This window comes from Scyliorhinus canicula, chromosome 13 (genome assembly GCF_902713615.1).
Source record: "Scyliorhinus canicula chromosome 13, sScyCan1.1, whole genome shotgun sequence".
NCBI classification, from domain to species: Eukaryota; Metazoa; Chordata; class Chondrichthyes; order Carcharhiniformes; family Scyliorhinidae; genus Scyliorhinus; species Scyliorhinus canicula.
The window spans coordinates 22382675-22407288 of NC_052158.1; the positions used below are offsets into that span (position 1 = coordinate 22382675).

Here is a 24614-nt window from a genome sequence, read left to right on the forward strand (position 1 = left end):
CTCAATATAAGGGTTACATCGGCTTTTAAATCAGGCCACCAACAGAGCAGTCTGAGGTGGGCTAAGGTGGATTCAATGCCTTGGTGTCCATGATTGCCAAGGAACTGACAAATGATTTGGTTCCTGTCCTGGCTGGGAACTACATAAATGCCTTCTTTCAAAATCAGTCATGTGTGGTTATTGCATTTTTAAACTTATCATACGGGGCAGAGAAGGTTCCCTTTAAAAGTTCCCTGAGTTTTTCATCTTCCTTCTGTGCTTTCGCTAGATCCTGAATATTGGTTTGTGAGTCCTGAACTGCGTATACTGGGGTGCTTTTGGAGGGGCTCCAAAATAACCATGTCTTTGCTTGGGCATCTGCTTTAACGTCACCAGGTGGGGAAGAACGGTGATGACTGAACCTTGATGACACCATATTTTCTATCTTCCGCTGTCTCTAAGATATGTCGGAGTAATGGGGCTGAGTGTAGGGGTTTTCCGTCTGCGGAAACTAATCCTCTCGTTTCTAACAGGGGTTGGAATTCTGTTAAACTATTACAGACATACAAGCTGCCCGAATAGATGTCTGCTGGTGTCGGGAACGAATCGGGGTGGTCTACAATATAAGCGATTGCTGCCACGACTGAAGGGTAGAGGCATAAATCCGTGAGATTCACTTGTTCCGTTCTCGTCCAGGCCGTACATGGAGGCCTACTGTTTAACTTTAGCCAAAAACTGGTGGGGGTCAGATTTTGGAAGGAACGGCGTAATTTTTTTCACATGCGTCCCGTAATTGGGTTATGGTTTACGGGATTGAATAAAGGAAATCTGCGTCTCCTGCTGCAGACCTGCGGTGCGTGGCGACAGGGTTCATGGGGGTATGTTCTTCCTGTTCAGTCTGGGGTTTGGGTGCTCTCCTTTTCTGGGGATTTTCCTGCGTCCATGTCCCATGCACGTATCTATGGGCCGTTTTCCTGATCTAACTGAGGTCCAAATGTACTTTCAAACCCATTCTGAACGGAAAGCAGAGGTTGCATTTCTACAATTTGCTTCCAGCACTTTGCATGGTCTACAGAGCTCTGCCTTTGTTCCGCTAGCAAGTGTGGAGTGCTCGAAGAGCTGCTTTTAAATCATTGCACTGTTTCTGCAATTTCTCAACTTGTTGCTCGGTCTCCTGACTTACCAAGAGCGCACGTTGTGTGTCCTGGTAGGCCTTATCATATTAGGTTTGGAAACTACTCAAATGCGCTAGACAAGACTAGTGTGCCCTCTTGGTATCATCTACCTCTCTGTCCCTCGCTGCAAACTTCTCTCTTAACTCCTTATTCTCCTTCTCAACTTCGCTCACATCTACCTCAATGTTTCTGTCTCTCTGCTCAATCTCTCTACGGAGCATCCTAACGACCTCCTCTGTGCCTCGCAGTTGTACCAAGCAGGACACGATTGCCATTGGATTGCGAGCTTTCCCTAAGCTATTCTTGTTGATCTCTGCCAGGTTCTCCTACCAAGTATGTCCTATACTCCCGGGACCTGTTTCGTCATTGGCGCAGAATTCACTCCAAAGGTGCCATCCTTTCCCTTTGAGATGTTTTCTGATATCAATCTCCCATACGGGACACTGTCTCTACTGGTCGCAGCGATCTCGAATTCCTGGAGGTTCATAAGGCGTTCCATTGCCTTCATTGCCATCTTCTCTATCTAGGTTCTCTACTGAATTTGGAACAGGGGGTGCTAAAGAGGTGATGTAAACACGGGTACGGCTTATGCTATTTTCCGGCCGACAAAACTCACGACAGTTTTACACAGCAAATTCCCACAGGTTTCCCTTGTATCCCTATTAGTATGCATGCATTAATACACTTCTGAATCTCGGAGGCTTGATCAGTATTGTTCTTACGCTTGTGGTTTTTCTGTTTCTAATTGGATTCTCAATTCATGTGTGGGTTCTCTCGGAGTGGTTAGGCCACTTCTAAATCGAATCCCACCAGAGTCACAAGTAAAATGTTGCTAATTATGTTCTCTCTTTAATTGGCTCTGTTTATGGTGGTTAATATGGTCGCCTTACTTACTTCTAATTACGTTTGCTCAAGAGTCACCAGGTATCTTTCGATACCGCCACAAGGTTTAAAACTGAATACTGATCAAAGAAGCGATACACCAGTTACTAAGTTCGAAATCAATACTTATTTATTTACACACAGTCAAATATACTCTTGCACAAATCTCTACCAACTAAACTATCACTACTTCGGGCACCCACTCAGTCAGAAGAAAATGGCCGTTGTCTGGTTCTGAGGCTGCTGGGGTTGAGCTGGTATGGAATAGTAGATAAGAGCGTCTGTCTCGTAGCGTGCGTTGACGGCCTTAATTCTTCTGGTGCAGCTGCTGGGCAGGTCTCCCCTCGCTGAAAGCCAATGCCAAGAGAGCGATTCCCTCTCGGGGGCTTCGTCTTATACCCAAAAGGGGTGACACGCGCTTTAACCTTGTATTTTAAACCTTGTGGCGGTATCGATACCTGGCGACTCTTGAGCAAACGTAATTAGAATTAAGTAAGGCGACCATATTAACCGCCATAAACAGAGCCAATGTCTTGAATTTGCCCCCAAGTAATTGGACCGCATCTTGATCATTCCTATCAATCTCCTCCAATAAAGGGGTGGGTGTCCTGATTGCTGGGTGTGTCCTAGATGGCCATTGGTCTGCTTTGTTCTAGTCCTCTCTGGTGCTGGGGCATCTGCCTTAGTATCGTTTACTGAAATGCAACCTTTTTGTCCCCGGAGATGACTCATTACTTTGGTAATGGCTTTGCAGTATTGGTCATGTCTGGGAGCTGCAGCTCCAATCAATAGACAAAGATTGCACCTGCTTGCTTTCTCAGTATTGTCCATTTTCCATGCATTCTTTGCAAAGTGTTCATTTTGTAATCGGGACGTGGCCATCCCAGATGGCTACAGGAGACCTGGCTATCTGACATGGCTAGCTTTCTCCATCTGGAGAAAATTAAATTTGCCTTGAGAGGTTTCCTGTTAGAACATAGAACGATACAGCGCAGTACAGGCTTCGGCCCTCGATGTAGCACCGACATGGAAAAAATCTAAAGGCCATCTAACCTACACTATGCCCTTATCATCCATATGCTTATCCAATAAATTTTTTAATGCCCTCAATGTTGGCGAGTTCACTACTGTTGCAGGTAGGGCATTCCACGGCCTCACCACTCTTTGCGTAAAAAAACCACTTCTGACCTCTGTCCTATATCTATTACCCCTCAATATAAGGCTATGTCCCCTCGTGCTAGCCACCTCCATCCGCGGGAGAAGGCTCTCGCTGTCCACACTATCTAACCCTCTGATCATTTTGTATGCCTCTATTAAGTCACCTCTTAACCTTCTTCTCTCTAACGAAAACAACCTCAAGTCCATCAGCCTTTCCTCATAAGATTTTCCCTCCATACCAGGCAACATCCTGGTAAATCTCCTCTGCACCCGTTCCAAAGCTTCCACGTCCTTCCTATAATGAGGCGACCAGAACTGTACGCAATACTCCAAATGCGGCCGTATTAGAGTTTTGTACAACTGCAACATGACCTCATGGCTCCGGAACTCAATCCCTCTACCAATAAAGGCCAACACACCATCGGCCTTCTTCACAACCCTATCAACCTGGGTGGCAACTTTCAGGGACCTATGTACATGGACACCGAGATCCCTCTGCTCATCCACACTACTAAGAATTTTACCATTAGCCAAATATTCCGCATTCCTGTTATTCTTTCCAAAGTGAATCACCTCACACTTCTCCACATTAATCTCCATTTGCCACCTCTCAGCCCAGCTCTGCAGTTTATCTATGTCCCTCTGTAACCTGCAACATCCTTCCGCACTATCTACAACTCCAACGTTAGGGTTCACCCGGAGGCGGCAACCGATCGTCGGACTCCTTGCGGAAAATTAATTGGTCAGCAGACGGGGGTGGGGGGGGAGCGGGGGTCTGTGTAGTTTAGGTTAGAGTAGGAGGTAATAAGGATGGGACCTGTACGAAAGGTAAAACGGTTTTGCACTATATTTATGGTTTCATGTACTTGTCTATTTTGTTGTTTCTATACCAAAAATACCTCAAAAAAATGTTTATTAAAACAAAAACCGGCCCTGCAAGGCTGCGTACTTAGCCCCCTACTATACTTATACACACAGGACAGTGTTGGTAAATTCGGCTGAAACTGCATCTAAACGTTTGCTGTTTGCAGAATCGTGGTGGGTCCGAAATCAAACAATGATGAGTCGGAGTACAGGGGGGAGATAGACGATCTAGTGGCATTGTGCAACAACAACAATCCATCCCTCAATGTCAGAAAAACTAAGGACTGGTCATCCACTTCAGGAAGTGAAGTGTCGAACACACACCTATTTGTATCAATAGTGCTGAGGTGGAGATGGTTGACAGCTTCAAATTCCTAGGTTACACATCACCAAACAATCTTCCCTGGTCCACCTATGTCGGAGCTATAACAACGAAAACACAACAGCGTCGAGACTTCCTTGGGAAACAAAGGAAATTCAACATGTCCATATTGGCTCTCATTTTTTAAAAGATGAACCATGGAAAGCATCATATCTGGGTGCATCACAGCCTGGACTGGCAACTGTTCGGCCCAAGACCGTAACAAGCTACAGAGAGACGTGAGCACAGCCCAGTCCATCACGCAAACCCGTCTTCCACCCATTGACTCTGTCTGACTCCTCCCGCCGGGTTATTCTCTCTTCCAACCTTTTCCATCGGGCAGAAGATACAATAGTCTGAGAACACGCACTAACAGATTCAAAAACAGCTTCTTCCCCGCTGTTTCCAGACTACTGAATGATCCTCTTATGGACTGAACTGATCTCTCTGCACATCTTCTCTGCTGTTGTAGCACAATATCCTGAATGCTTAGCCAAATGTCTATGTCTATGTTTTTACATATTTATTTCATGTGCTTTGATTTAATGTATGGAAAGATCTGCCTGGACTGCATGAAGAACATTATCTAAATCTAAGAATGTGCTGGTGTGTTCCCTTCTCAAACCTCTGGGGTCATTTTGGTGTAGGGACACACAGTGTTGTTGTGCCAAAAATGTAAATGAAAGAGTTGGTCTCGATCACATTTCATCCGGAATGTGCCGATGCTCACTTCACTTATTCGTTTTTAATCTACCCAATCTATTACTTTTTTATAAATAATTTTTATTGAAGTTTTTACAAAATACAAAATATAAACATCGTAACTCTATTAACGTATATCTGCGGTAACACCCCGTAAACAGTGCCCCCAGCTACAAGAGCAACTTCAAACAAAAGGGAAAAAAACCCAAAAAAAACAAAACAGAAACCAAAAGACAGAGAAAAGAGAAAAAGAAAAAAAAAAAGGGAGAGAGATAGCACCCTCCACAAACCCATGTGTACAGTTCTCCCCCCCCCCCCCGTCCTTACCCCCCTCCCCGGGTTGCTGCTGCTGTCGGCCTATTTCCCTACCGTTCCGACAGGAAGTCCAGAAAGGGCTGCCACCGCCTGAAAAGCCCTTGTACTGATCCCCTCAGGGCAAATTTCACCCTCTCTAATTTAATGAACCCTGCCATATCCGAGATCCAGGCCTCCACGCTTGGGGGCCTCGCATCCTTCCACTGGAGCAAGATCCTCCGCCGGGCTACGAGGGATGCAAAGGCCAGGACCCCGGCCTCTATCGCCTCCTGCACTCCCGGCTCCACTGCCACCCCAAAAATTGCGCGTCCCCAGCCTGGCTCGACCCTGGATCCCACCACCCTCGGCACCGTCTTTGCTACCCCCTTCCAAAACTCCCCCAACGCTGGGCACGCCCAAAACATATGGGCGTGGTTCGCTGGGCTCCCCGAGCACCTTGCACACCTGTCTTCGCCCCCGAAAAACCTACTCATCCTCGTCCCGGTCATGTGAGCCCTATGTAGCACCTTGAACTGTATGAGGCTAAGCCTCTCACAGGGTGAGGTGGAATTCACTCTCTCCAGGGCATCCGCCCATGTCCCCTCCTCAAGCTCCTCACCCAGCTCCTCTTCCCATTTACCATTCAGTTCCTCCACCGAGGCCTCGTCCACCTCCTGCATCACCCGGTATATGTCCGAGATCCTCCCTCCTCCGACCCACACCCCCGATAGCACCCTATCCCGCACCCCCCGCGGAGGCAGCAAGGGGAACCCCCCCCCCCACCTGCTGCCTGGCAAACGCCCTCACCTGGATGTACCTAAACATGTTCCCCGGGGGGAGCCCAAACTTCCCCTCTAACTCCCCCAAGCTCGAGAACCTCCCCTCCACAAATAGGTCCCTCAACCTCCTAACCCCTGCTCTGTGCCAGCCCCGGAATACGCCATCAATGCTCCCTGGGACGAACCGATGGTTCCCCCGTATCGGGGCCTCCATCGAGCCCCCCATTTCTCCTCTGTGCCGCCTCCACTGCCCCCAGATTTTGAGGGTAGCCGCCACCACCGGGCTCGTGGTATACCTTGTTGGAGGGAGCGGCGACGACGCCGTTAGTAGCGCTTCCAGGCTCGTGCCCACACAAGACGTCGCCTCCATCCTCTTCCACGCTGCCCCCTCCTCGCCCATTACCCACTTACGCACCATCGCTGCGTTGGCCGCCCAGTGGTACCCACAGAGGTTGGGCAACGCCAGCCCCCACCTATCCCTGCCTCGTTCCAGGGACACTCTTCGAACCCTTGGAGTCCTATTCGCCCACACAAATCCCGTGATACTGCTGTTGACCCTCCTGAAAAAGGCCTTTGGGATAAAGATGGAGAGGCACTGGAACAAGAACAAAAACCTCTGGAGCACCGTCATCTTGATGGACTGTACCCTTCGCGCCAGTGACAGTGGTAACATATCCCACCTCTTAAACTCCTCCTCCATCTGCTCCACCAACCTTGTGAGGTTGAGCTTGTGCAGGGCCCCCCAACTCCCAGCCACCTGGACTCCTAGGAACCTGAAGCTCTTCCCTGCCTGCTTCAGTGGGAGCCTACCAATCCCCTCCTCTTGATCCCCCAGATGCACCACAAACACCTTGCTCTTGCCCAGGTTCAGCTTATACCCCGGGAAACCCCCGAATTCCCCAAGGATCCTCATCACATCCGGCATCCCCCCCACCGGGTCCGCCACATACAGCAGCAGGTCATCTGCGTACAGTGACACTCGATGCTCCTCCCCCCCGCCCCGCACCATGTGCCTCCAGTTCCCTGACTCCCTCAATGCCATGGCCAGGGGCTCAATTGCCAACGCGACGAGCAAGGGGGACAGGGGGCATCCCTGTCGCGTCCACCGATACAGCCGAAAGTACTCCGACCTCCTCCTATTTTTGGCTACACTTGCCATCGGGGCCTCGTAGAGCAGCCTCACCCTTCGAATAAACCCCTCCCCAAACCCAAACCTCTACAACACCTCCCACAATTACTCCCACTCCACCCTATCAAAGGCCTTCTCCGCGACCAATGCCACCACTATCTCCACGTCCCCTTCCACCGCCAGCATCATAATGACATTGAGGAGTCTTCGCACATTTGTGTTCAGCTGCCTTCCCTTCACAAACCCCGTCTGGTCCTCATGTATGTCCCCCAGCACACAATCCTCTATTCTAGTGGCCAGGATCTTTGCCAGCAGCTTAGCGTCGGCGTTCAGCAACAAAATCGGCCACTAGAATAATCCACACTGCAGAGGGTCCTTGACCCGCTTCAGGATCAAGGAAATCAGCACCTGCGACATAGTTGGTGGCAAAGCCCTCCCCCACTCCCATGCCTCATTAAAGGTCCGGACCAACAGGGGGGCCAACAGGTCCAAATACTTTTTGTAGAATTCCGCTGGAAACCCGTTCGGCCCCGGCGCCTTCCCCGACTGCATGCTCCCGAGCCCTTTGACAACCACCTCCAACTCGATCGGCGCCCCTAGTCCCTCCACCCGCTCCTCTTCCACCCTCGGGAAACGCAACCTGTCCAGGAAGCGCCCCATTCCACCCTCCTCCACCGGGGGCTCAGACCGGTACAGTTCCCCATAAAAGTCCCTGAAGATCGCATTGACCTCTACCCCCCTCCGCACCACCTTCCCGGCACTATCCCTCACTCCCCCAATCTCCCTGGCCGCATCTCGCTTCCGGAGCTGGTGCGCCAGCATCCTGCTCGCCTTCTCCCCATGTTCATACACCACCCCCTGTGCTTTCCTCCACTGGGCTTCCGCCTTTCTAGTCGTCAGTAGGTCAAATCTGCCCTGAAGGCTATGCCTCTCCCACAGCAATCCCTCCTCTGGGGCCTCCGCATACCTCCTATCCACCTCCACCATCTCCCCTATCAGTCTTTCCCTTTCCCTCTGCTCTCCCCTCTCCCTATGGGTTCGGATGGAGATCAATTCCTCCCTCATCACCACCTTCAATGCCTCCCAGACCATCCCCACCCGAACATCCCCATTATCATTGGCCTCAAGGTATCTCTCAATACACCCCCGGACCCTCACGGCCACCTCCTCCTCTGCCAGTAGCCCCACCTCCATGCGCCAGAGCGGACGTTGGTCCCTCTCTTCCCCCAGCCCGAGGTCCATCCAGTGCGTGGCATGATCCGAAATGGCAATGGCGGAGTATTCCACTTCCTCCACCCTCGACACCAGCCCCCTGCTCAGGACAAAAAAGTCAATCCTCGAGTAGGCCTTATGTACATGGGAGAAAAACGAGTATTCCCTGGCCCTTGGCCTCGCAAGCCTCCAAGGGTCCACCCCCCCCCATCTGGCCCATAAATCCCCTCAGCACCTTAGCCGCCGCCGACCTCCTACCTGTCCGGGACTTGGATCGATCCAATGGGGGATCCAGCACAGTGTTAAAGTCTCCCCCCATGATCAGGCCCCCCACCTCCAGGTCCGGAATGCGGCCCAGCATACGCCGCATGAACCCCGCGTCGTCCCAATTTGGGGCATAAACATTCACCAAAACTACCCGCTCCCACTGCAGCTTGCCACTCACCATCACGTACCTCCCGCCACTGTCAGCCACCACCTTCAACGTCTCAAATGACAACTTCTTCCCCACCAGGATCACCACCCCCTTCCTCTTCTCGTCCATCCCTGAGTGGAATACCTGGCCCACCCACCCCTTTCTCAGCCGGACCTGTTCCACCACTCTCAGGTGTGTCTCCTGGAGCATGGCCACATCCGCCTTCAGCCCCTTCAGGTGCGCAACTACTCGGGCCCTCTTGACTGGCCCAATCAGAGCCCTCACATTCCAGGTTATCAGCCGGATCCGAGGGATCCCTGCCCCCTTCCCCTGCCGGTTAGCCATACCCCATCCCTTGCCCACCCCCGACCAGCGTCCCACGCTCTGCCAGTTTCCCACGGCGGCATCCCCCCCTCCAGCATCCCCTGCATCCTCCAGCTCCTTCCTGACCGTTTCAGCAGCAACACGGTAACCCCCTCCTCCCCCCCCAGGCTAGGACCCCTCCTAGCCGTGCCCCCCCCCCTACAGCACTCCCGTGAGCCAGCTATCTTCTGCTGACCCCGGTGGCTCCCGCCCTACTTTCGGCTCCTCCCAACATGGGACTGCCCTTCCTCCATAGTGCCCATCAACCAGTCCACCCTCCCCCGCTCCTGTGTGGGAGAAGAAGACCCCGCCCCCTCCCCCTCCCAGCACGGGGACCCCGCAGAAAGCCCGTGCTTTTGCCATGCCGGGCCCCGCCTCCTCCAGGGCCACTTCCATTGTCAGTCACCCCCACCAGCTCCCCAAACACCCCGTTTACACCTCAGTCCAAACCCGTCTACCTAACTCGTGCTAGAAAACCCATAAAGAAAACACCCGTACGGCATCACCCCACCCACCCTACAGCCACCCCACCTCATACCCTAAACCCCGCAAATACACATACAGTAAAAATAAATACAGTATTCTACAGCATTCCCCCCTCCGGGGGACCCTCAGTTTGTGTCCAGTTTCTCGGCTTGCACGAAGGCCCACGCCTCCTCCGGGGAATCAAAATAGTGGTGCCGATCCTTGTAGGTGACCCACAGACGCGCCGGCTGCAGCATCCCAAATTTCACCTTCCGACTGTGGAGCACCGCCTTCGTCCGGTTAAACCCGGCCTTCCGCCTCGCCACATCCGCACTCCAGTCCTGGAAGATCCGCACCTCCATGTACTCCCATTTGCAGCTCCGCTCCTTCTTGGCCCACCGGAGCACGCACTCACGATCCACGAACCGGTGGACCCTCAGCAACACCGCCCGCGGTGGCTCGTTTGGCTTGGGCCTCCTAGCCAGAATTCTGTGGGCCTCCTCCAACTCCAGGGGCACCTGGAAGGACCCAGCCCCCATCAGTGTGTTCAGCATCATCACCACATAGGCCGCTAGGTCCGACCCCTCCAGCCCCTCCGTGAGGAACAGGATCCGTAAATTCTTCCTCCTCGACCGGTTGTCCAACTCCTCGAACCGCTCCTGCCATTTTTTCATGGAGCGCCTCATGCACCTCCACCTTCCCCACCATGGCCATGACCATGTCCTCCCTCTCGGCGGCCTGCTGCTGCAGCTCCCGGATCGCAGCCCCCTGGGCCGTCTGGGTCTCCATCAGTTCCCTGTTGGTTACCTTGATGGACTCCAGCAGCTCCACTTTCACCTCCTGGAAGCAGCGCAGCAGAGTCGTCTCGACCCACTTCTTCAACTCTTCAAAACTTTCGCCGGCCGCCATTTTGTCCTTCGGGTCCCGATTTTTCCCGGGTGTTTTCTCCTTCGATTCTCTCCCTGCTCTGCTCCTGGTCTCCACCATGGGACCTCTGGGGCGACTCCTGGCCTCTTCCAGGGGAGCGTGGATAACGTGGATAACCAGGAGTTCTGGTGCCCCGCCCGCATTTGTATCCTCCTACTGGTGCACGGGTGTGAACCAAATCCAGCCACTAGCGGGGGACTGGAGCATTGCGTTTTGTTCTGGTTGCCCGTGGCCGGATTCTCCATCAGCCAACGCCAGAATCGGGAAAAGCGCTGGGTGGAAAATCGCACATGAGGCGAAAATCATTGCTGGCGCTAGGTGCCAGAAAGAATGCCATGCTCGAGTGCCTTGACAGTGGCATCAATGCATTTTACTACGCACATGCGGTTTGCACCGTTGGCATATTATTAGCGGGCCTGACCCGGTACCCTCCCTGGTCTCTGCAATGCCTTGCCATCGCCAAAAGAAATTACCGATGGCGTGTTTCACGTGCAGTTTTAAGCATCGCAGCTGAGGGCGAGAGTGGAGATCGCGCATGCAGAGGCTTGACCGTGGACTGCCGATTCTGCCACTGGCAGGACTGGCTGGGAGGGGAAGGGCGTCTGAGAATGCCAGCGCGAGCACCGCGGCGGGAGGGGGGGGGGGGGTGGCGATGGAATGACCAGGGATTGGGCTGTGCATTTGGGGTCCTGGACCGGAGCTTTAAGGCACGGGCAACCATTGCGACAGCCTGCAATCTAGGTATCTTGCTGAGCACCCTACTGACCGGCCACCATGGCCCGAGGTTGCCAAGAGTGACAGCGGCCGTATTGGTGCCCCCACCCCACTACTATGCCACTAAGTGCACTCCACCACTTTTCTTCGGGTAAGATTTACTGCGCATTTCTTTGACAGCAGAGCAAGGACGATTTTGGAGAAATGGCAAGCATTCTGCTGCCGGGCCTTTACCTTTGGAAACATTTATCGAAATGGACCAATGAACCAATATCATCTCACGATTTCGAGTCCAATTGCACGTATTAGGGAGATCTAAGACCACGTGATCGCAAAGAGCGAATGTTGTACTTACGTGAAACAGTGACAGATAGTGTCAATGGGAAACGCCACTAAATTGCAAAAGGCGTATTAAAGATTCCAACTCCTATTATTCATGTCTCTATCTTAATTATGTCTATCGAATCTGCAGTCTCTAAATAGTTCATAGAAGAACTTTTTCTGCAGCAGATTCCCTCACTTCCATGCCAGTAACCCACAACGATTGATGCGTCGTCGATCAAAATTCCTTTGTTCATCTGATCATACACTATGTTTCTTCAAAGTTCTCTGCTCAGCAGAATTCAAAAGGATACTTATACACGGAGGGAAGAACTTCCTCCATATTTGTGCCTTGCGTGGGAGACTAATTTTTCAAAACGTTGTCCTATAGTTATAGATTACCTACAACGGGAGGCGTCCTCTGAATCATAACACTATCAAGCCCTGACAGATTACTTTACATATCATAAGATAAATGTTGCTACTCAATTGACGATCGGGCGAATTTGGCCTTGCTTGGATTAGAAGACACTCTTTTTATCACGTTACTCAACGTGGTGCACATGCTGGAAACAGCTTCGAAAGCATATACCCCACATCATGTAAAGAGACCAAAATGCACACTATACTGTATATGCACACGCCAATACCTTGCACAGTTCTAACAGAACCTCGCAATATTCCCCAGACCGTCTACTTGCAGTAAACACAAACACTCTTTTTGACTTTTGGATTAATTGCTGACCTTCCTGCAAAGATTTTTGATTTGCATGCAAATGAATTCAGATTTTCTTGCCTTGCCATATTCTGCGGACTGCTACGATTGAAATTGAACGCTGAGTTTCTATTCCTCTTGATTCACGTTTTCCTGTATTCCATTTAATCCACACTTTGCCCTCTAATATTCCACATCTATATCGTTTCCTCTTTGTTGCTTTGTCAGAACCTGCCAACCTTGCCCTCTTATCTATCTTTCGATTTTGCGTAAATCTGGCCAAAATGTAGCCTCTTCTTGTAAGGTATTAAATTCGTTCATATATATTTGACGGCCCGGCACTGATCCCTCAGGACTACACTGTTTGCGAACCGATAATTACGAATTGATCCCAAGCATCTAGTTCTGTTAGTTGATCTATTCTCCTACCATATTAATATACCATCCCACAAACAGAAACCCTTCTGCAATGATATTTATTGTGTCACTATGCCGATGGGATTTGGCAATCCCATTTACGTTATTTAATGCAATACATTTACGTTATTTAATAATTGTTGTATCATCTTGCCGAATGGGTCTTGACAATCCAAATGCAATGCGTTTACTTTTTCATCCACCGTGCTTGTTGTATCCTTAAAAACTCGAAAACTTTCCTTACATAATTTGTAAAGCTGCGTTCGGACTTTTAAAAATCATATGCTGTTACATCCTTAATCATGTATTCCAGTAAAATTTGGACTAACAGGCCTGAAATATATTTTTATCAGTCTGCATTGATTCTTGATTTCGACATACTATTACCTTCCTGGAAATCAGTATGGTTTGTTCAGCTGTATTTGTTTTCAGGTTGCAGGGCAATGATGAGCAATAGATGGACGAAACCTATACCCCATATTGATATTAGAAAAGATATGTTTAAAGCGAAGAGTTGCTTGCTAATTCGAGCGTCATTTTTACATTCTTGTTTGTTAAATAAGATATAAACAGATGCTCAGGAAAAGTGCAGCTGTGGTTTCCCTGACTGACCATTCTGTAGCAGTTTAAATTTAACCCATGAAAAGTATATATGAAAAGTAAGATTACTAATTGCTATGAATGAAAAGGAATGAAAAGGAGCACAAGTTAATGGTACGATTTGATCAATATGAAGACGGAAACATTATGCATTGCTTTCCTTCCAGAAATCAGAAAACTTAAAGCCACTTGTTCGAAAATGGGTGAGAAAATGCGACGGGATTCACCCCGCAGTTGTAACTTAACATCTAATTTTGAATGAACTTAAAATGCTTTTAACATCAGTTCTAAAATCTCTTTATTATAATCTTGGGTCCATTTGAATTGATTTCGAGGCGCGTTTCTTTTTTCGTTTGATTAGCAAATGATGAGATTCGTTGAAGATGCGCACTAGAAACTGTTAAACCTGAGTGAATGTTCAAAGGTGAGATTGTCGATAAAAAATCATGCGCTTGAAAATAGCGAAGTATACTTTCAGGTTATTTACCATCGATCTACCACACAAATTGCCGTTTCTCTGATTTTGTAATGTTTTTTTTGGCACACTGGTAAACAGAAGCCGCAAAGGACGAAGGTAAATTAATAAAGATTGAACAATGTTCGCAGACTGAATTTGTATGATGATTTAGGAGTTAGAGTTCATTTTCTTTGCAGTTAAAATGCAATGGTTCGTGGTTTCAGAAAGTAAACCCGGACGTTAAACATACACATTATACAAAATCCCATTCTTCCATTGGATTTCCAACTACCTTCATTTACACAATATTATGCAGAGCCTACAAGCTGAACATAATCAATCTCAGAAATGAAACAGCATACCTGTCGTTTCATTTTTAAATTAGTGTAGGAACTGAGGCGGCAATATAGGTTAGCAGCCACTGGATTCGCGTGTTTCTCGGCGGGGCGCCGTTTGCTAGCTGCGGGATTCTATCCTCCAGCCGCTTGTCAATGGGATTTGTAACCGTCGAGAAACCCGCTGGCCGACTTGCGCTTCTTGGGGAAAACTGAATCCCCACCGCCTGAGTCCTAGATGTTCAAATATCTCCTCTGGAAACACAGGTTACTGCAATATTAACCGTTTTCATCAATGTTTGGATTAATACATTATTTTTAGCTCACGGTACTTGAGATATGGAACACAGTTGCGGTATAATAAATTGAAAAATAAACTAGTACATTCTAATTGCATGACACACAGGTTTCAAGCATATTAATGTTTTCCACGTGGTTGTGTTAGATATTATTCCACGTGATTTAGGCACTGATTTGCTCGTCTATATTTGCTCTTCTGCAGTCAGTGTTAAACTGCCGCCTCACACCCCACAGACCCCTTCTGGCCACGTGGTGGCCATGTCTCCATAGTATTTTAGGAAGGAGTTTGAAGGGTTTGAACCAGTCGAAGTTATATCAAAGTGTTTTTGCCCTTTAGCATGCCATAAGACGAACTCATGAAGTCCAGTTACAAGCCTGCATCGAGTGAAATATCGCAATTGGCCAGTACTAGTACGTCTATCGGCAAAGCCTGAGACATGCAAATCAATGAATTACGTCCCTTACCGTTTACCCTCAATTTTCTTAAAGTTACAGCAGGATCCCTGATAATGCTGTTCTGCGTGGTGCGGGGGTGAGTGGTGGTGGTTCGGGGGGTCGGTGGCGTCTAGCGGTTGGGGTGGGGGAGGTTTGAGCAGGTATTCAGGTTTAACCTGTTCAAACAAGTTGAATCTGGGTGTCATAAAATCCATTCAGTTAAATGCGTCATGCCAGCCTCAGTACTATTCTGGTAACACGGTAGTTAATTCCAGACCTACTGCCTTACCAAGACCATTACATCCTAAGGACATAAGATCAGAAGTAGGCCATTCGACATATCGATTATGCTGAGCCTTTAAATAGATCATGGCGGATCTGCTAAAATCCTGAACTCCAAAACCCTTGATACTCATGCTGATGAAAAAGGAGAATTTGGATGTACTGGCCCCAGAAAAAGTGGAGACAATCAAAACAGGAGAGGGTAAATGGGAACTCACTGCTGTGTCGTGTAAGAGCAGAGAAGATTATGTGATTGTTGCTATTCTGGGCATCTCCCTCAGCCAAAGACATAACTGTTATATGCCCCTGCTGTTATTTTCTAGATTGAACAAACTTCATTTGTTTCATCAATGGTTGACTCTTTATTACTTTATTGCCGGTATACTTACGGATGTCTTCCCATTTCGCCAGAAATGCTGACATCACAAGCAAGATGTTAATATAAAATGCTAGCATAAACCTCTGAGAGTTGGCTCAGAGTAGGGACGTAATCAAATATCTTGCAGCGTCTTTATAAATAGCTATGTTATTGACCCTGTCAAAAACTAAATCAATTGCCTGCGGGATAATGCCCCATTAAACTCAATGCTTTATTCATTTTAGTCGGAATATGCAATATATTTAGACGCACAACCCCTAAAATTATAGAATCTCACAAATTCCTGTCATAATAAGTGAAGTAAACGGATTGATACTCCTTTGCTTAAATTTACGTCCCACAGTTGAAGAGTTCGCTGTGTTTACTCAATTGTAATTAATTCTGAACGTTTTGAAAGTAGATAAGCACCTTCCTTCCTTTCTTTCCTTCTTTCTTTCTTTCTTTCTTTCTTTCTCTTTCTTTTTATTCTTTCTCTTTCTTTCTTTCTTTCTTTCTCTCTTGCTTTCTTTCTTTCAGTCTTTCTTCCCTTCCTTCTTTATTTCTTTCTTCTTTTTGTCTTTATGTATTTCTTTCCTTCTTTCTTTATCTTCATTTATTCCATTCGTCATCCATCCTTTACTTACCTTCCTTCCTTCTTTCCTTCCTTCCTTTCTTCCTTCTTTCCTTCGTTCTTTACTTCCGTCCTTCCATCATTCCTTCCATCTATCTGTCCACCTGCTTGTCTACGTTTCTATATGTTAAATACATGTCGTGGCAATTGTTGGTTTCCATAATATCCTCGTAATTACACTGAACGAGGGCAAAATGCGCTATTATTTATATTTTAATATGAAATTATTTTATAACGTGCTGATTTAGTTGGAATTCAATGCAAGTGATTTAAGGGAAAATGCCCCTTGGCACTATCAGTCCATCCTCGTGTTTATATCAAGAATCGGGTAATCTTCCACAGTATATGTGCTATATCAGTCGTCATAGAATTCAATACTCCTTTTCATTTGTTCATGAGCCTGCTCGTTTTGTTGTGAGTGCCTTCGGAATCCAAATCAAAATACATGTTAGAAAAACGTTGCTGGTTTGCAACGTTACATATTGTTGATGCCACCTACGGTGCTGGGGACCGGTGTCACGCCCTGCGAGGAGTTTTCACATTCTCCCCAGACGCACAACCCAAGGATTGGCCACACTAAATTGCCGCTTAATTGGAAAAAATAAGTTTGTACTCTAAATTTTTCAAAAAATATGATGACAGGCATAATTGTTAGTTCTGTTTCCAAAAACGAACAAGGTGACATATATTAGTATTAAGTAATGTTCCTCACGAACTTAAATAAGAATGATTTATTGCAGCGGGCTCAGGGACATTCGGCAGTTACATCTAAGTGTTAAATCAATATTTGACTCAGCACCAGATCTGACTGTATCTTAAACTCATTTTCCAATAGTCTTGCATTTTCATTAAATTGCAGGAGTATGCATTCATAATATCGTCCTAAAATGCAGAAAGAGAGAAGTTCTAATTTTAAATGCATCTTAACTATGCATTTGTGAATAACCGTTCTTCTTTAAAAAAAACAAACCAACGACAAAGTAAAAATTCACCTGAAAAAGGAGCAGTGCTCCGAAAACTCGTGTTTGAAACAAACCCGTTGAACTTTAATCTGGTGTTGTAAGACTTCGGACTGAGCTCACCCCAGTCAAACGCCGACATCTCCAATTCAAATTAAAACTAAACGTTGGCAAACCAGCGACAGTTTTTTGTTCAGTTAGTATTCGTACTCAAATATCCCGTTGAATTGACTCATTTATTCTAGTAGCCACTGCTGGAAATCGGCAGAATGCTGGTCAAACATGAGTCTCCAAAACAAAATGTTGAATTCTAGTTGACAGGACCCATCTGGGTGTGAATGCCAGCCAAAACGCAGATTAACTATTCAATCCCTTGAAAATTCAAGAACATCCTGTCTCATTCATTTTGTCACGTTCCTAATCTATTTTGCTACTCCTGTGTTTCTGCATCGATCACGTTTACTATCTGATAAACAAGGACTATTAAAATTGAGACATTTTTGAATACGTCAAGGGATGGGGGCGTTGCTGGCGAGAGCATCATCAATTGTCCAATCCAATTGAGCTTGGGAAGTTGAGGCTGGCCTCCTTGTCAAAGACAATTGGGGATGGGCACTCAAGCCCCATGAATGAATAAAATTAAATAACATGAAATATTGTTTTTTTCAGAAATTGCAAAACTAGAAAAATTGAAAAAAGATGCAGGTTTGACATAAAACACACGCATGCCATTTCCACGTTAGTTGATAAAGGAATGCAAAATTATCGTTTTAAATTTGTTAAGCATAATTAATTGACATTGTTCGCTTGAGTATCCAATTATCTCATGATGTTTCCCAAATAAGATTTATTACTTATTTTTATTTTTTATACATGGGAGTGAACTGCTTTGCTAAGGCCAGCCACTAAATATTTCTGAGAAGATGATGGCGCGCCGCAGCTTGAAACATAACAGTTCACCTGGTGTGGTTCCATCTACGTTGCTGCCAACGAGATATTTCCAGGATTTTAAGGTGTTAGGGTAAAATAAATGTGGTAATCTATGTCTATTTCCGAATGTTGTATGACTTGCAGGATCAATTGCTCTGTTTCCATGGACGCATTGCTCGGCGCATTTCTACATAGCTTTGAAGGCACTGTTGACGGACTTTTTCTATGTTATTTAGACAGATACATGAATGGGCAGGGAGCAGAGGGATACAGAAACTCAGAAAATAAGCGACTGTTTTAGAGGATCTGGTTCGGTGCAAGCTTGGAGGGCCTAAGGGCCTGCTCCTTTGTGCAAATTTGTCTTTGTTCTTTGTTCTTGAGTCCTGGCGAATTGCTGCATGTGTTTTGCAAATGGTACACAGGGCTACCATTGGACGTCAGTGAATGAATATGTAAATTTCTAAGCAGAAGGACAGAGATGCAGATTACACGGGCTGAATTTCGGCACGCCTTATGTAGAACTTCTGTTTATTCTTGGAGCCCCAGTCATCCAAAAAGCGTGACAATTCTGTCATATAATTGGCTTGTTCCGTGTTGATGGCGGACTCAGTTTTGGGAGTCAATGGTTGGGTCACTGGTAACAGAACTTCAAGCATGCGACGTCTACTCTTGCAGCCACAGCATTGATAGGTATTTGTCTGCTCCATTCTGGTAAATCGTAACTTTGTCGCGAATTCTACGACGATTTGAATGACAAGATTAGCTTGACGGACTGTTGCTAATGACAGATAATAGTCGCTAGGCAATTGTGTGACGTGAGCAATGCTTTTTCCTCATGATTCAAACCTTGAATGCTATCTCGGCCTTGTGGGTCGAGGGGGCAGACGGCCTGCCTATCTGTCAAGTTGCAAACAATTGAACACTGGTCAGTGGTGCTCCAAATTGTTTTCTGGAACAGTATATTGAGGAACACGTTAGAGAAAGAGCTCTTGATCTAGAATTGCTCAATGAGAAGGCCTCAATCCATAATTGTAAAATAGTGTTGAGGAAGAATATCAACTATGTGTACAATGCCTCGTTAAGTTTAGGAAGTAACATTGTTCAATCGAAAAACGGATTGTTTAATGTAAATAATTGAAACCACGAGGTTGGGTGCAGCAATAGTCTGAAGTTGATTGGTGAACTAAATTGGATAATAGGACGATAGGCAGACATTTCTTCATATTTAAATAGTTAGTTTTAGGCACTAAATGTACAAGCCTTTAAGGTACAACATGACTTCAGGAAATGTGGGGTGGGGGCAACAACTAATTCAATTGAAGATCATAACGTAACTATTATTCATAAAACATAATTCGAGAGAAATTTATTGCACAGAACGTTGACCAAGGGCAGCAAGGTTGCGCAGTGGTTAGCATTGCTGCCTTACGGCGCCGTCGTCCCAGGTTCGATCCCGAATTCTGGGTCACTGTCTGCGTGGAGTTTGCACATTCTCCCCGTGTTTCCGTGGGTTTCGCCCCCACAACCCGAGGATGTGCAGGGTAGGAGGATTGGCCACGCTAAATTGCCCCTTAATTAGAAAAAATAAATTGGATAATCTAAGTTTTTTAAAAAAGGTTGACCATCCTTCTGACAGTAATGAACTTCATTCCGTTGTTGAAATAGTGGCATGTCAAAATAATGGGTGAATTGGTGATCATTTTTCACAATACTATTGTTGCTGGAGGTTGCCTGAAGATTGAAATGTAGTAAAGGTAAACTAACGATTTAAGAAACGAGAGAGTCAGGAATTATAGCCCTGCTCCCCTTAAATAAACGGAGAGGAAATGCAAGAATCACATTTGCTGATATAGGACAGTCAGAGCGGATTTATGAGTGCGTGACCATATTTGTAAAGCACATATTTTGCTAACCTCGTGAAGATTTTTGAATGCTTTAAGTGCAATTAAGAAGTCGATTAATTGTGATGAATGGGGCCCGACACGGGCCATTGTATGGAATCCAGTTATTCATAAGCAATATCAGTTATATTGATGTATATTAGCAAGTTACTGAAGACGCAACGCCTAATGGGAGTGACGGTTGGTAGGAAGATGCATAGTTGTCATGGTGATTTAGTAGGTGAACAAGTGCTGGCGAGAACATGGCATGTATAATCCAACATGGGAAAATGGAAAATTTTCCACTTTCGTAAGAAAACAGACATGAAAAATATTTATTTTTAACTAATGTTCAAAGAGATTGGATGTTAATGTTCATAAGTCATTGGTATCTAACATGCAAGTGCAGCAAGCAATTAAGACAAATAGTCGTTCACAATTTTGCAACGGGATTTGAATATAGTCACATGAAATGTTTCTGAAGTCTATAGAACCTTGTTATGGCCAAACCTGAAATGTGCAGTGCAAGGGTCGAAATATTAACCGTAGAGTGGGTGCCACGGATGTTCACCGGTATTATAGGGGGATTGGCCGGTCTGCCCTGTGAGCAATGATTGAGGAGACTGTGCCTTTATCCTCTGGAGTATAGAGGAATAGGAGCTGATCTAACTGAATTGTACAAAATTCTTCCTAGCATTGCAAGGGTAAAAAACAAGGGTAGATAATTTCCTTGCTTGGACGTCTAAACCGGTGTGCGCAAGAAGCATGATATTTCGGACACATATAAGGAGGTATTTCTTCAGTCAGAATTTGATAAAACTTTGCAAATGTCTGCCACAGAGTGTTGTGAATACGTTTCATTGAATATATTGGGGCGGCACCGTGGCGCAGTGGTTATCACTGCTGTGTGACAGCACCAGGGTGGCGCAGGTTCAATGCGAGTCCCGGGTGAATGTGCGGAGTCTGCGCATTCTCCTTGTGTCTGCGTGGATTTATTCTACGTGCTCCGGTTTCCTCCCACAGTCCAAAGATGAGCGAGTTAGGTTGATTGTCCAAGCTAAACTGCCCCTGAATGTCCAAGGGTGTGCATGTTAGATCATGGGATTATGGGGAAATATAGGTGGGGACACTTTCGTGGACTCGATGGGCCGAATGGTCTCCTTCTGCAGTGTAGGAATTATATGATTATCTTAAATGGTCGATCGATCACTAGGTATCTGCGACATTAAAGGATGCAAGGGCAGTGCCGGACAGTGCTGTTGAGGTACAAGGTGAGCCATTATACTGTTACATGGAGGAGTCAGAGTCGCCTACACATCCTCTGATATGCTTACTTTCACAGTCAGTGCGAATCGTCTTCTGGCCTTGCATTGAATTTCATCTAATTGATGAAGATGTCGCAAATGATTGGGCCCGAATCACGATACGGTGGAATTCCGGATGTCCCGGGGGTGAGGCTCTTAGCTGTCAACCACAAAAACGACATTCCTTTACAATTGTTATACTCCAATAATTCTGTAACTTTTCCAGTTTTTGCCTTTGGCTTCCATTTTACTCTGTCTCCTTGATGCGATAATCTTATCAATGCTTTCTGGATATCCATTGCGGTCGCGGCACTTCTGGAGCATATGTCTTTCACTCATGGTTAGGCCAAGGTTCTGTTAGCTAGCGCTTGTAATATCTCCAGTGAGCATTGTCGAGCAGATTGTTTTGTGATTAAGCGTGTCTTATTGGAATTGCTTACATCACTTTTCAACAATTTGTTGATACTTGAGAGTGGCCTGATATAATTAATTTCTTTCGATTTTCCTGCTTTCAAGTGTGGGAAATTTTCAACTTCGTCGGATAATTCCAGGTTTTGTAGTTTTACTGGCATTACTTGGACAATGCGATGGCTAGTTCTGGAGAACCAATAGTCAGTACTACAAGCGACACATTTTCATGAGCGACAGCCTTTCCTGTATCCAGCGAATTCACGCATTTATTTGCCCCACAAAGCTTGAATGGCATTGTCTGAAGATTAGCGTTTAGAATCCAGGGATGCTCAGGAGGAAACAGGGATGGAACATCCTATTGGACCTGGTGAAAATAAGTGGAACTGTTTCTGAGTGTTACTTTGCTTTGAAATATAATTCATAGCAAACGTGAGAAGCTTGTGACGTATTTTCCTCTGCCTGGTTGTTTAAGGTTTATTACCATTCGCGACTGAATATGGAAGGATTAAAAAGTTTTGATCTATTCCAATAGTTGTGGGAGATTTGAGTTCTGACGATATTAGGTGGATTCTGCTTTTTAGCATGTATCTCATCTTACGTAATAGATTTAGGGATTTGGCAGCTCAACTTTACGTGAACCTGGTCCGACATGTTTTTTTCCCTGAAGTAGGCCTGAATGATAGTTGTCCCAATCGCTTCCTACTAATTTCAAGATAAAGGTTATGAAGTTACAAGTTATTATATGTAATTCTGCTGCCGATAATGTGCAGTTCCTCACAAGATAAAATATCTGATATTCCAGTCGAACACAGTTTAAGTGCACAACGGGTCGAGCGTATCTATTGGGTGAATATAATACTTCTTCTCCATAGCGCATGTGTGATGTTCACTTCTAACCATGTTGCCTTTTCCAACTGCACTGACTGTGACAGATAAATTGGCAATGGCAGTGAGGAATTAATGGATCATTTTCAAATCATCACTTTGTTTGACTAACCACATGCCCTTTGTTCCGTCTGGCACATTTGACCTGCAATAATCAGCCAGCAGCACTAAAGACCCGGGTGATGGACTTGATTACCCAATTAGGTCATAGATACATACGTAGATAGAATATTGGAGCATGAGGAGACCTTTTGACCCTTCGAGCCTGTTCCGACATTTATCACGGCCATGGCTGATCACCCAACTCAATAGCCTAATCCTGTCTCTCCCCATAATTAGATCCCACTCCCTCAAGTTCTTTATTTAGCCGCCTCTTGAATATATTCAGTGTTTTTGCATAAACTACTTCCTGTGGTAATGAATTCCACAGGCTCACCTCTCTTTCGGTGAAGAAATGTCTTCTCATCTCTGTCCTAAATGAATCGTCAGACTGTGAGCCCGGGTTCTAGACAACCCACCATCGAAAACATCTGCCCTGCATCTACCTTGTCTAATCCTGTCACACTTTAATAAGTCTCTATGAGATCCTCCCTCATTCTTCTGAACCCAGCAGAAACAATCATAACCTAGCCTATCTCTCCTCAAATGACAATCCCGTCATCCCTGGAATTAGTCTGGAAAACCTTCCTTGCGCTCTCTCGAGAGCAAGAACATCCTTCATCTCAAAAGGAGACCAAACTGCACACAATATTCTCGTCGTAGCCTCGCCAAGGCCGTGTTTAATTGCAACAACATATCTTTGCAACTGTACTCGAAACCTGTCGCAATGAAGGCCAACATGCCATTAACCATCTTTACTGCCTGCTGCACCTTTAGCGACTGGTGCACAAGGACACCGAGGTCCCACTGGACACTCACCTCTCCCAATTCACAACCATTCAGGAAATAATCTGCCTTCCTGTTTTTGGTTCCAAACAGAATGACCTCATACCTATCCAAATTATACTGCATCTACCATTGTTTTGCTCACTCGCCCACCCTGTCCAGATCATGCTACAGAATCCCTGCATCCTCTTCACAGTTAACCACCCCACCTAACTTGATAGCATCTGCAAACTTTCAAATGTTACATTTAATTCCCTCATCTAAATCATTGATAGATATTGTGAATAGCTGCACCTTCACCAATTCCTGTGGCATCCCAGTAGTTACTGCCTGCCAATTTGAAAATGATCCATTAATTCCTACTCTTTGTTTCCTCTCTGCCAAACAGTTTTTCAACAGGCAGGACTGTTCCCTTCCAGTTGGAGAACACTTCAGCAGTCAAGGACATTCAGCCTCTGATCTCCGGGTCAGCATTCTACAAGGAGGCCTTCAGGAGACGCGACAACGCAAAATTGCTGAGCAAAAACTTATAGCTAAGTTCCGCACGCATGAATGCGGACTCAACCGGGATCTGGGATTCATGTCGCATTACATTCGGCCCCCACCAACAAGCCTGGACTTGCAGAGGCCTACCGACTGAACTGGCTTGGGACAATTCACACCTCTTTAACCTGGAGTTACCTCTCTCTCTGCATCTTTGATGATTTGATTGCCTGCAGGTGCTCGCATTCCGGGGCATCTCTGACTGTGTCTATATAAACATTTCTGGAACAAGCCTTTCCATTCACCTGAAGAAGGAGCCGTGCTCCGAAAGCTCGTGTTTGAAACAAACCTGTTGGACTTTAACCTGGTGTTGTAAGACTTCTTACTGTGCTCACCCCCGTCCAACGCCGGCATCTCCACATCATAAACAGTTTTTTATACACCTCAATACAGTTCCTCCAATCCCATGCACTTCAATCTTGCACGAGGCAATTCAGTTGGATGATTAGCCATCATCGTGATGAATGGTGGAGCAGGCTCGAAGGACCGAAATGCCTCCTCCTGTTCCTATCATCTATATATCTATATGGATCTGTGTATCGTCGAT

At 46.4% G+C, this 24614-nt stretch overlaps 1 protein-coding gene across 1 annotated transcript in view; it reads left to right on the forward strand.

The window, feature by feature from the left end:
• Positions 1-24614, forward strand: part of LOC119976524 (golgin subfamily A member 4-like) — a 1176663-nt gene that overhangs the window by 166450 nt on the left and 985599 nt on the right. Inside the window, exons 26-28 of the mRNA XM_038817077.1 lie at positions 13640-13675; positions 14029-14046; positions 17899-17934. Coding sequence (XP_038673005.1) covers positions 13640-13675; positions 14029-14046; positions 17899-17934 — 90 coding nt within the window. The remainder of the gene's footprint in view (positions 1-13639; positions 13676-14028; positions 14047-17898; positions 17935-24614) is intronic.